Raw genomic sequence first — 12,516 nt, forward strand, 5'->3', positions numbered from 1 at the left:
CTGTTGGTGGTACGCTGAGGCCGCTACTTTGTTGGTACGCTATGGCCACTACCTTTGCCCCTCTCAACAAGAGTTGAACAGACATGTTAGACTTGATATCTACAAACAATACATAAGCATGAGTTGGTGCAACCCTTCGAGAGGGCTGCATCTGTGGATGGCCTTTTGTGCTAAGCACTTGGATATCCAAGATGAGATTATCATGCGCCATGTCTACTCAGCGCGGTGGTGATTTCACATCCTCTGTATCTCTCTTGGTTCCTTCAGAGTTGGCTCCCACCAACTCAAGTCTTAGGAGGACCGGATTTGTCACCTATGTATCTTAGCAAAGATAGAAACAGAGACCCACTATATTTTTTGTTCCCCATCTACTATGAGATCAGAGGGAGGTTCCACTGTCTTTTCAAAGATTGCATGCCCTTATCGGCTTTTTTTTAGTTATAGTGACTAGCATTGCCTAGTGCTCTACCTCTGAGGGACCGTACCTTGTAGCACCTTTTCCCTTGGAGCCAGGTTTCAGATCAGCTTATCACCAACTTTTTCGCTTCCTTTTCCCCCACCTGGGACATGAAGCGACTGCTCGACATTCTTTTCCCCAAACACATCAGATATGTGAGGCCCCACATCAGACTCAATTAATTACTTTTTCATCTTTAATGAGACTAAACTGTGAATAGAATAAGCCTTGTGAAGGGATGCTCAAGTGATGATGAACTATGGTCATGCATTTCATAAGAGAATAGCACAAAGTGAACAGACAGAAGCATTAGTCGTAAAAAAAATTAACACTATTATCGGAAAAGAGTTAAAATCTCACATTTATCGTTACCCTGTGAACTACTGAAAAGTCTTTCTCTCAGTTTCTAAACACTGCCTCTTTTAGAAGGTGGGTTCAGATGTGATTAATTATTGCTTTAATGAGACTGATGAGATTTGTTGGACCATTTAAGATTGTGCACGCCCGTTTTGACTTTGTTTAAATCTCTATTTAAGTAGAGATACTCACCGTCTCAAACACTCTTGGAATCTGTTGGGATGAGTTGAAACTTGAAAGTATTCTTTTGGGATGCATACCAACTCAATACTTGGTTTTACTAAACTGATGACCTTGTTCTCTAGGTTTTTAAGGAAATTGTCTGAACTTGTTAAGAAAGGCAATAGAACTAGTTACAAGATTTGAAGTTTTAGGCAATGAGAACTCAATATGCTGCAATTATTTTGTAACCATCTTTTGGTAAATTTTAAGTTCAATGGAACCAGAACCTATTAGCCATGAATTAAGAATCTTCCCATTGCATTGATGCACACATGCAACTATCTTTTGGTATATTTTGAGTTCAATGGAACTAGAACTTGTTTGGCAACTAGCTACCTATTAGCCATAAATTAAGAATCTTCTCATTGCATTGATGCATACACAATACATTCTATTTTTCGACCTTTGTACAAATGATACTGCATGATTGAGGTTGCAACAAAGCAAGTACTGAGATATGTTTTGAGAATAACCAATTCCTTTTCCACAAAGTCAGGATCCCAAAGACATGCTAGGGCTCATTGCAACAGTTTTGTGACCTCTAGGAGAATTTGAACTGTGGATAGATAAAGAAGACAAAGTAAACACAATCTTAGGTAACTCCATTGAGCCCTCCTAACCCCATTTTTGGGACATTGTTAGATTCTGATATGGAAATTGTATAGTGGTGTTTCATCCTACAAAGTTCAGCCATCATTTATTCTATGATTGTCCATGACTAAAATGGTAATTTGTTGTTTAAGCAATGGAGAAGGAATGCTCCATGTAAAGGAATTACAAATATGATGTTTCGGAAAGAAAATGTTGTTAACTGAGAAAGGAAATAGAGACTAACTAAAGACACATTATGTGACCAATAAATATATATGCCAATATTATTCTGATACCCACCCGTAATGGTCTTTTTATTAATTACACCAAGTTGCGCCCCAAATTTTACAAACTTGTTCATGCTTAGAGACTTACTTAGGATATTTGCAGTATGATCCATAGTTGGAATGTACTGCAATATCACAGCTCCATCTTCAACAGTCTGATGAAATGATAGTAAAGCTCCAGCTTTAGTACCTGTTGACTGTCAAAAAACAAGGGTGAAGGCCTTGCTTGAGACATTTCCATCTCAAAACGCATCCTTTGTAGCCACACTTCATCAAATGTTGCTTTCACAGTTACCTAATAGTCTTTTTTGGTTGAGAAAAGAATTGCTGCCTGCTGCTTCTTACTGGTCCATGTTGCTGCATCTGTCCAAGATTGAAGACCCTCAAAAGTAGACATCCTGCCATCAACAGAAGTTGCCCAATTGGAGTTTAGAAAACCAATGAGATGAGGATCATTGTTTTTTCTGTGCAAAATGCCAAAGTTTGGCGTCCCTTCCACATATCTCAGTACATGCTTCATTGCAATCTGAGTTGGTTGATAGATTTGACCCTTTTCCCATAGGTGTAGATGAAGGCTCGTGATTTGCCATCCTAAACTTATCTAACAATCCCCTATCATACTTTGAATGAGAATGAAAATACTGCCACCTGTCTGTTAAATCTCTACATCAAGACTATAATGCAAAATTCCCAAATTAGTCATATCAAATGCTTGACACAAATTCAGCTTCATTCACTTAAGCAACTTTTGCCCCATTACTGGTAATGATAATATCATCCACATAGATGACAAGGAAAATGATGTTATTATCAGTGCTTTTGACACAAAAGTTTAAATTTGAAGAACTTCAGTGAATAACTTGTGCAATCAAAGATTTATCAATCTTGATATACCATGTCGTGGGGGGCTTCTTGAGGTCATATAGAGTCTTGACCAATCTGCATGCCTGGTGCACTTTGCCTACAACCTTGAAACTTGGAGTTTATGACATATAGACTTATTCTGCCAAATCACCTTTGAGGAAGGTACTCTTACCTCTATTTGATGGACTTCCGCCACCCTATGCTGCAATGGCTAGAACTAGCCTTATGGTGATCATTTTTGTTTTAGGAGCACAGGTTTTGTCATAGGCTACTCCTTTAAAGAGAAGCCCGTGGTCACCAAGCTTTGTATTTATCAATAGTTCCATCAGCTTTATACTTCACTTTATAGACCCCTTTGCAGTCAGCGGGTTTCATCCTTGGTGGAAATCTAACAAAACATAAGTTTTCTTCAAAGGCTATGATGCTTAACTTCCATAGCCTTTTCCCATTTAGGTATCCTTTTACCTTTGAAAAATTCTGAAGCTCATAGACACTCTTATTGTTGGTGATAAAAGCGAAATTGAGTGTGTTTTTCTTGCTTTCACCTCTAGATGATCTACCCTCAACAAGTTCATCATCCTAAACATTCCTGATTAGCTTTTCCCACCACTTAGGTCAGAGAATAGAACCATCTTGAAAATCAGGATGACCATCATGACTTGGGTTGCCTAGAATGAAATCATCTGGAAGCTAATCCAGGTTATCTTGAGGGAAATTTAGTGGTACAATGCCATGCTTAGGAGACTTAACCTAGGCAAGAGTCTCCATCTAAGAAGGGAGTGTGATGTTGACTATGACCTAGCCTTTGCTCCTAAAACAAAAATGATCACCATAAGGCTAGTTCTAGCCTAGGTGGAGACCAAACTTTATATTTATCAATAGTTCCATCAGTTGTAAGCTTTTAAATGTAAACATAGGCACTCTTAATGTTGGTGATAAAAGAAAAATTGATTGTTTTCTTTCTCTTGCCTCTTGATGATCTACCCTCAACAAGCTCAGCATCATAAACATTGCTGATAAGCTTTTTTCACCACTTAGTTCGGAGAATAGAACCATCTTCTTCTAAATTAGGATGACCATCATGACTTGGGTCGCCTAGAATGAAATCATCTGGATGCTAATTCAGGTTATCTTGAGGGAAATTTAGTGGTATAATGCCATGCCTAGGAGACTTCACCTAGGCAAGAGTCTCCATCTAAGAAGGGCGTGTGATGTTGCAGATGTTTTTGACATGATCTGCTGGTCTTTGGGCCATAAACGTATAAAATGCACTCATTTTGCTCCCTAGGCTCTGCAACATGAACCTTCTGCTAAGACCCTTCCTAGTTGGACTTGTCATCTGCCAACTGTTTCTTATATGGTTCCTGGTATTAACAAGTTTGCCACAATAAAAAATGTGACTACCCTCTTGGAACTCTTCCCAGGCTTACCTTGTCCTTTTTGCTGGAAGGAATTTCCTTTGCCTTTGTATTTGGCTTTGGTAGTTAACACTTGTTGCATAGTCGTTGTCTGGCTGTTGCTTCCAAATTGCTGTTTCCTCCTATTCTGTTGTAGGAGTTTGGTGCACAGACCATCAAAATTCGGATCAGCATTGGTGAACACAATGTTGAGAGTTTCAGAGAAGTGCTTCTAATATTGTGACAAGCTTTTCAGTGTGATGACCACCATATCCTTTTCTTCCATCCTGCAACCAATGGCTACTAGTTGATTGCGTATCTCTTTTACCCTCATAAGATGCTCTTGCAAGGACATGTTGTCATCCATCATATTTGAAAACAGCATATTATTTAGAAAGAATAATTTGCCTTTGTTTGATGTTTTTGGAGATCCTTAAGATGCATTTAAATCTTTAAAATTGTCTTGCCAACCAATAATTTTGGAAGCATGTAGAATGGTTATCAATGCACAATATACAGAACAATATAGCATGGATTCAACTGTACCAACATGACATTCTTTACTAGTACCAGGATACCAAAATAGCAAGGAAATGTTATTACTTTATTGATACAAAAACATGAGTACATCATCCATATTCCAAAGATGTTATATAATGGTTGGTTGGTTGGGAAAACCAACGGATGCATCCCCTCGCTTCCTAACTACCCTATCCCAAGAAAGGTTAACTAGTTCTAATTACAACATTAGTTTATTACATACTACAAAACATGTTATCAGTGACTGATAACTGTATGAGTATATCTGCTGCCTAATTGCACACATCAAACTTGTCCTCATCTTTGCCCATCGTTGTGCTAGAGCATCTTTACCAATAACAATTTTATCTACACAAAGATACTCAAAAACCATTAATGTGCACTGTTTCCACTTGTATTTTTTTCTGTTGGAGTGCTGACTACTTTCCAACGCTATGTTGATGTCACCCCTCTTGTTTTTCAATGCACGAAAAAAAAGGTCAAGAAAGCCCCACTGCTGATTGCAGAAAATCTGTCTTTTCTGGTAAACAATCAGTTAAAAGATCACATGGTGTTTGTCTGCAGAAAAAAAATACTTATTTTTTTACAAATAAAATCAGAGAAATGGAAGAACGTGTTTTTGCTGAAAAAATGTTAAAAAACCTGCAGGTTGAAATTTTCAGAGATAAACTGATTTTTCTGCAAATAAACTCTTGCTGATTTGTTTTTGGCAGAAAACCTTGTTCTATGACGGAACCCTAGATGCTAGTGGGAAAACCTAGGAAAAACCCTTGCATGGAGGATGACATCTTGTCTTAAATAAACCCATCATGGAAGCAAATGCTAACCGTTATTGTGGAAAACAACCACCCAGGTTGTGGAGGAAATAACAGACATGGCCACAATCTGCTACAGGAATAAAACATCGAAAACATAGAAATTCACAGTCTTCTCAATTGTATAGAGAGATCACACAAAAAGAAAAGAGTTCTGGTGTGATTTAGAGGAGAAAAACTGCATGCAATCTTCAAGAAACCTGCTGATGGGAAAAAAAACTCTGGGAAAAATGTGCCTTGTTGCAGAGAAATGGTGTTTCCTAAAATGATTTGCAGGAAAAAAAAATCACACAAGAAATCCTTGATCTCTGCCAAAAACCTGTGCAAGATAGAAAACTTTTGATTTTAAGAAAAATTGCCTTTAAACCATTGATTCTCCTTGGAAACAAATCTATTAAAAACTTAAGTAAAACTATTCAGGATTAACCATGATTTTGTTGAAAAAGAGTTCACCAAAACATGATGGCTCTGATACCATGAAATATTAATTTGTTTCATAAACAACGTAAAAGGAATGCTCCATATAAAGGAATTAGAAACATGATGTTTTTAAAACAAACAATTGTAAACCGAGAACAGAGACTGTAAGAATCTAAACTAACTAAAGATACATAAAGTGATCATTAAATAACAAATATGACAATATTATTCTAATAATGACTAGCTCTGCTCTTGTGCCCTTAGCATTTTTTAGGCGGCATTCATTTTTTGACCCTTTCTTTTCTTAGGTGGACTCATTTCGTTCATAGTCATCTTCTTCTTGGTGGTGTTCTAGAAGGTTGTACTTCATTTTGTCAAATTTGGCTGTATGTGAAGATGTACATATTTTTTTAATCTTTCTTATCTTTGGTGACAAACATCTTGATCATTAAAAAATTGTTCTAAAATTTCAACCTAGGCTTCAAAAGCCTTTTAATTCAAGCTAATTATTTGTTTTTGTTGATCTTGCCATGGAAAACACTTCGAAATATCCCAAAGAGCTGTAGGAAGGATAATCTGAATGCTCTTCAACGTCATGTTGAGCTGATGACACCAAATTCTATGCACAATAACAATTTCCAATATAATTTCTGAATTTTTTTTAAACATATTGCTCACTAAAATATCAGGAAATCAAAACCTCAATAGTATATGGGAGGGATGAACAAGCTAGATTCTCTGGGATAAGCTCTATCAAAGCTACTTTTTAAAAGAATAAACTAACCCTACTTAATGTCAAGGCCCAAGGGCACTACTTGAAAAATCCTCCTCTATTTGTCCAAGCAGGTCCCCACAACTTCTGAACTGTTTATCGGTCTAAATAGCTATTCTCTACTCTGTTGATTTGTCAATGCTTCTAAATTCTGCTTTTTGTCTTTGAAAGAAGGGCCATGTGTCTACAACTAGCATCTTGAACGGGTTTTCCTTACCCAGCTAAGCCTGAGAACAATTTCCACTACATGTTGAACTTTAGCAGCAGAACATTTTTTTATTTCAATGAGGAATTCTACTCAAAAGGACACATACTAATCTTAGCGCAATTAGGTGGATATTACTAATGATGGCATGTTTTTATGTTGTATCTATCTACAAGGAGCATGGATTTAAAGTTATTATATTTCTTTTACAACAATTTTGTTGTTTTTTGCTTTTGTCATTTGCTGGACCTGAGATCAATTTCCACTACGCGTTTAACTGTAGCAGCAGAACATTTCTATTTCAACGAAGAGTTCTACTCAAAAAAACACATACTAAATTTAGCACAATTAGGTGGATATTACTAATGATGGCATGTTTTATTGTTGTATCTATCTACAAGGAGCATGGATTTAAAGCTCAGTTTCCAGATTCTTGCCCTAGAGGCTGGATCCGGATCCGGATCCATGCCTGGATTCGTCCTGGTTTTTTTTATTTTGCTTTATTATTTTCAATTTTTAATTTAATTTTTTTATTTTTCCGATTATTTTCTTATAATCATAACGGCTTTGATCCATAGATTCATACCAGAATCACAAATCCATAGTATGAAATGATTTAGTTTTAGAATTATGTACATTTCTCTCATTTTTTATAATACACACACACACACACGAATCCTCCACGAATCATAATTGGGGGAAAAAGAAAACCACAAATCCACAGATCCGCTTTACATGCCTATATTGGATTCGTTTGACGAATCGGTAACTAAGATTTAAAGTTATTATATTTCTTTCACAATATTTTTTTGTTTTTCGCTTTTGTCATTTGCTTAAATTCGGCAAAATATGCAAACTGTCAGTCTAAATCTTCCTTGGTTCCTCATTAACTTTTTGTCTTTATTTTACCCTATATTTCCTGCTATCCTTTCATTCAGATATCAAAGGATAGCTATGTATATTTGCAATACCATGTTTGGTTCTCTGGAATGTAGATTTCTACTTTTGATTTTTCAAATCTTGTTTTTCTATGTCATATGCGATTTACAAATGAAGATACTTATACAATCATTGCTTATTTATCGTATGAACTTACATATTTTCCTTATTTAATATTTCCTTTTCTAATTATCATCAGTATGTTTTAATATTAGAGATGGTAGCTATTAGTTTTACAGTGCTATTTTGTTTATCATTTGATTTATAAGCAAAAAATAATGCATGCATCTTTTTCTAGTGCATGAAATTTCAACTTTTAGAGCATTGCTTGAACACTCTATGCAACTATATGGTAACCTCATAAGATTGTTGGGCAAGTCATTATTTGTTTATTATCTTATGGACTCGCATTATTTTCCAGATTTTTCTCCATAGATGAACAGTTAGCTTGCTACTGTGGTTTCCCAAGATGTCGTGGAATTGTCAATGTTAATGACGAGGAACAAGTAGGAACAATCAATGTGCCACGCAGGGAATTAACTGAGTGGACACCTGATGATGGTGAATGAAAAGCTTGGTCAAATGCAGTGATTGCGTTCAGGTTGGGAACCTTTATGTTAGGGCCTAAAAGAATGGTTTAATCTTGTAGGAATCTTTTTTATACCAAAAAATATTTTAGACCAGATGATTTTTTTCAGTTTCTCACTCTAACTCGTTCCATGTCAGTTGGATTGTTATTTGCAGATCTTCATTATATGGTAATTTGTCCAGTTGTTTTTTCAAAAATCTTGGAGTTCACAGGTTACATAGTCCATAGTGGTTAAAATTTGTGCCCGTATGTCAAGGCAACAGCTATGATGAAGCGGGGCTAAAATCAGGGTGTGGATACTGAAGTAAAATCAAATTATTATTAAGATAATGTTTGATATGCAGTTGCCATTTGATTTCTTTATGTTAATGGGACTGTATATCATGTCTATTGAGGACAATTTATATACATTCAGTTCTATACCATTTTAAGTGCGAGCTACTGAAAATGGCTATTCATTGAGAAGTTTTTGTATTGCGGAAGAATGAAGTCCTGCTTATTTATGCGAATAACATCAACGCTGCAAAAGGTTGTACTGGCTTCGTTTGATTTAGATCATCAACTTGGGAAAAGTGTGCTATCCTTAGCCCTTTGTAACATCAACTTTTTGAAAGCCTTGGTAATTGAAGTTGCTGATTATCATTAAGGGATAAAAAGGGATGTTATGGATATGCACCATAGGCAGCGCTTTGAAACTGTTTGTTGCCAAAGGTGGTGGTTGCTGTCCATGATTTTGGAACATCATGCCTATTTGGAATTTGGATGCGGTTCTCTTCTGGCTCAATATAATATATAAGGTAAAAAGAGCACATAATCATGGGTAATTTTGAGCAGAACTACACCCAGATTGTAAAGAATAAATGCATCCGACTACTGAATCTATGCTTCTAGAAAGTGGATTGACACCCAAGGAGAGTTTTGCAACACATTGCGCATGTAAAATGTATGATTAGTAATTCCATCTATTGATTTGTTCTTCTCCAAGTTTTCATCTTTACGGTTTTGTTGTTTTGTTCTGGTTTAGGCCACTTTCTGACTTATGCCATTCTTTACATTATATGAAACTTCATGGAAGCTGAATCTGCACATCAATATTATGAGCTATATAACAGATGATACATATTTGCATGTATCTTATTTTTGAGTTTGGTTTTCTTGACACAATATATGAATGCTTTTCTCAACATTGCTTTCATGTTTAAGTCTGACACAAAAACTGGCAACAAAACGAGTGTCTGATGTAATGCAATTTTTAAATAATGCTTTTCCATGAATGAATTTTTCAAACCACAAGCACATCATATCTACGGAATTGTGAACAACCTTATATTTGTGAGCATAATGTTAAGAGTTTATAATCTAATCGACATAAAAGCAATGCTCATATTTAGCTGAAAACTTTTATCTTGACCCATTGTAGTCATTTTCTGCATTAAGAACACATGGGGATGTTTCCATGCATAAGGAGATTTCAGGTAAGTTTTCTCTACAATCTCAATCTCTCTTTGAAGTGGCTCTTTGAATTTGGGAAACTCCCTATAGAGGTCTCTCAGATGTATTGTATAAATTATTTTAGATTTTCCCATAATTATTGATCTCTAGTTGATAAGGGCTGAAGGGAACAAAAAAATACACTAATAGGCTCTGTAATTTTTATATTGCTTATCATTTACAAATATTTTGCTCATACAAGCATCAACATAAGCCTAATACAAGTTCTTGTGAGCACAAACACAAGATATTTGCTTCCTTAGAGAAACCACACTAGATACCACACATGGAAGCCCAAGAACCACAACTTAGAAATCCACATATTTAAAGACCACCTCCATAGGAGAACTCAACCATGAAAGATCAAGTTCACAAATAAGAATTCCATGTTGTACATTTTTTTTGGGTTTGAACTTGAGCCTCCACAATGACAAAATGCTTTAAACAATTGAGCTCAACCTTTTGAAAAATATACTTCTAATTTTCTATTTCCAGCATGAAAATTACAATTTCTATTGTAGTTTTTTTCACTTTCTAATCCCAAAGGGATATGGTAAGAAATAAATTAATAAATTTAGTCATGTCCTTTGATGGTCAATAGTGGAGTCATCACCTCCTTCGACTCCTTTGAGAGTCAACCCCCTTGTCAAGCTACCAATTATAAAATAAAACAATGGTGTTGTTGCCCAAGCCATAATTGTATGATAAATCAATATTTTATATTAATTAGAGGAGATGAAAGCTCCTCATATAGATTTACAAAGATGATGTATCTAAAAGAAACAATTGTAAACCAAAGACGAAAATAGAAATTGCCTAGTAAACTAAAGACCGACTAAGATGGTCACTAGAGAAACATTACAATATTCTAATATCCTCACTTAATGGTTGTCATCTAACTACCTTGTAGAAGATTCTACATATCTAGTGGTCATAATTTCTTTAGAATATTCTATTGTTGTTGAGACCCTCTTTGGATCCGCAAAATATTAATGACTAAGAAGCTATCCAATCTAATGTTGGGTAATAATGGTATTACTCCTTAAAGTGAGATGAAATTGAAACCACAATTTTGAGGGGAAATCATCACACCGTTTTTTTTTATGAACACTATGGCCTAAAACATAGAGATGATTTAGCAAGTACTTTTGCAAATGGGCATTATGAGTCTACATAGACTACAATAAGCGACAAATTTTGAGGTGAAGAATCTATCAAAACTAGACAATAGAATTCAAGAAATGGGTCAAATAATACAAAATTGCATTTTTGAGGGAAAAGTGGTAAAACCCAATAGATAATAGTTAAGGAAAATTTATTAAAACATAAAAGATATTTTTTCATGAAAGAATTATAAAAAACTCACAAGAAATTTATATAGGAAAAAAAAATATGAAAAGCCCATTAGAAATTTTTGAAGGGAAATAATTATGAAATCCATTAGGAAAACCTTCATGCAGTAAAACACGAGACCATACATAGTAAAACAACACATGCAAGTACATGGAATCGTAAAAAAATAGAAACTTCTACAGTTCTACTCAAACTAGGAAAGCGTGCAATCAAAACTCTTAACTAGGGTTTTGCGATTTTCAGCAAAAATCTTTAGAAATGAATCACAAAATCTTCATAAAATATCTCCAATGATTTTTATTTCGAAAAATTGAAAAACAAATTTTTGGAAAAAGACCAATCAAAATAGACTTCAATTATTCCTATAAAAGCCAATGAAATCTCATCAACCCGCTCTGATACCACGATATGGTAAATCAATGTTTTATATTAAACAAAGGAGATTAAAGCTCTTTATATAGATTTTTACAAAGACGATGTTAAAAGAAACAATCGTAAACTAAAGAAGAAAACTAGAAATTGTTTATTAAACTAAAGGCTAACTAAGATGACCATTAAAAGGAACCTTGTAATAATCTAATAATAACTAGTCCCTAAAAGCTTTGTTGATGTTGGTTAGATAGTAGACAATGTCAGGGAGGCTAGGTTGGAAGATCTTACAAAAAAACACTTATTTTAGAAACTCCCCATCTAGAACTAGTGTAGCTCTTGTAGTAGAAGTTGAACTTGTAAAATGAGATTCCCTCTACGATTCAGATTGTGGGTGGTAACTAGTAAATTTATGTTGCCATGACGTTGAGGTAGAGGATGCTTGAAATTTTGGGCAATCTTAGGTTAGTGAGAAAAGTGATGCCTGTCTAATCTATCAACTTTGATATTTGATCAATTTGCATATGTAGGGAATAGTGTGTTGTTTATTCCATGAGTGGGTTGGAAAAGAAGTGATCATGATGTGGACTCTAAAACTTCTAGACTCCTCTTGTAGGGATTTGTGTTGGAGGGGGGTGACTTTGTTTAGGAAAGTAGCCCAACACCATTGGTTTGTGTAACATCCTCTTTTTTCGGGTCTTAGTTAACAACTAACATAACATTGAAATACAAATACTACTCTGCATTCATGAGAAGGCAATTATAATAATTATGTTCATGCAAAGGAGATTAACAGTTACAATCAGTTTAACTAATATATTATAATTAACAATTGAGGACATCATCAA

At 35.1% G+C, this 12,516-nt stretch overlaps 1 protein-coding gene across 2 annotated transcripts in view; it reads left to right on the forward strand.

Annotated features, from left to right (window-relative positions):
• LOC149534160 (histone-lysine N-methyltransferase TRX1-like) overlaps nt 1-9,599 on the forward strand; it is a 131,823-nt gene extending 122,224 nt beyond the window's left edge. Inside the window, exons 24-25 of one of the 2 annotated variants that reach the window (XM_089803040.1) lie at nt 8,288-8,467; nt 8,593-9,599. In XM_089803040.1, the coding sequence (XP_089659166.1) occupies nt 8,288-8,435 (148 nt within the window). In that variant the 3' untranslated portion in view covers nt 8,436-8,467; nt 8,593-9,599. The remainder of the gene's footprint in view (nt 1-8,287; nt 8,468-8,592) is intronic. The other variant, XM_089803039.1, reaches the window with a different exon arrangement.
• The last annotated feature ends 2,917 nt before the right edge of the window (nt 9,600-12,516 follow it).

The sequence above is a fragment of the Cupressus sempervirens genome, chromosome 10 (assembly GCF_028749045.1).
Source record: "Cupressus sempervirens isolate cs-2001-9-10 chromosome 10, ASM2874904v1, whole genome shotgun sequence".
Taxonomy (NCBI): Eukaryota; Viridiplantae; Streptophyta; class Pinopsida; order Cupressales; family Cupressaceae; genus Cupressus; species Cupressus sempervirens.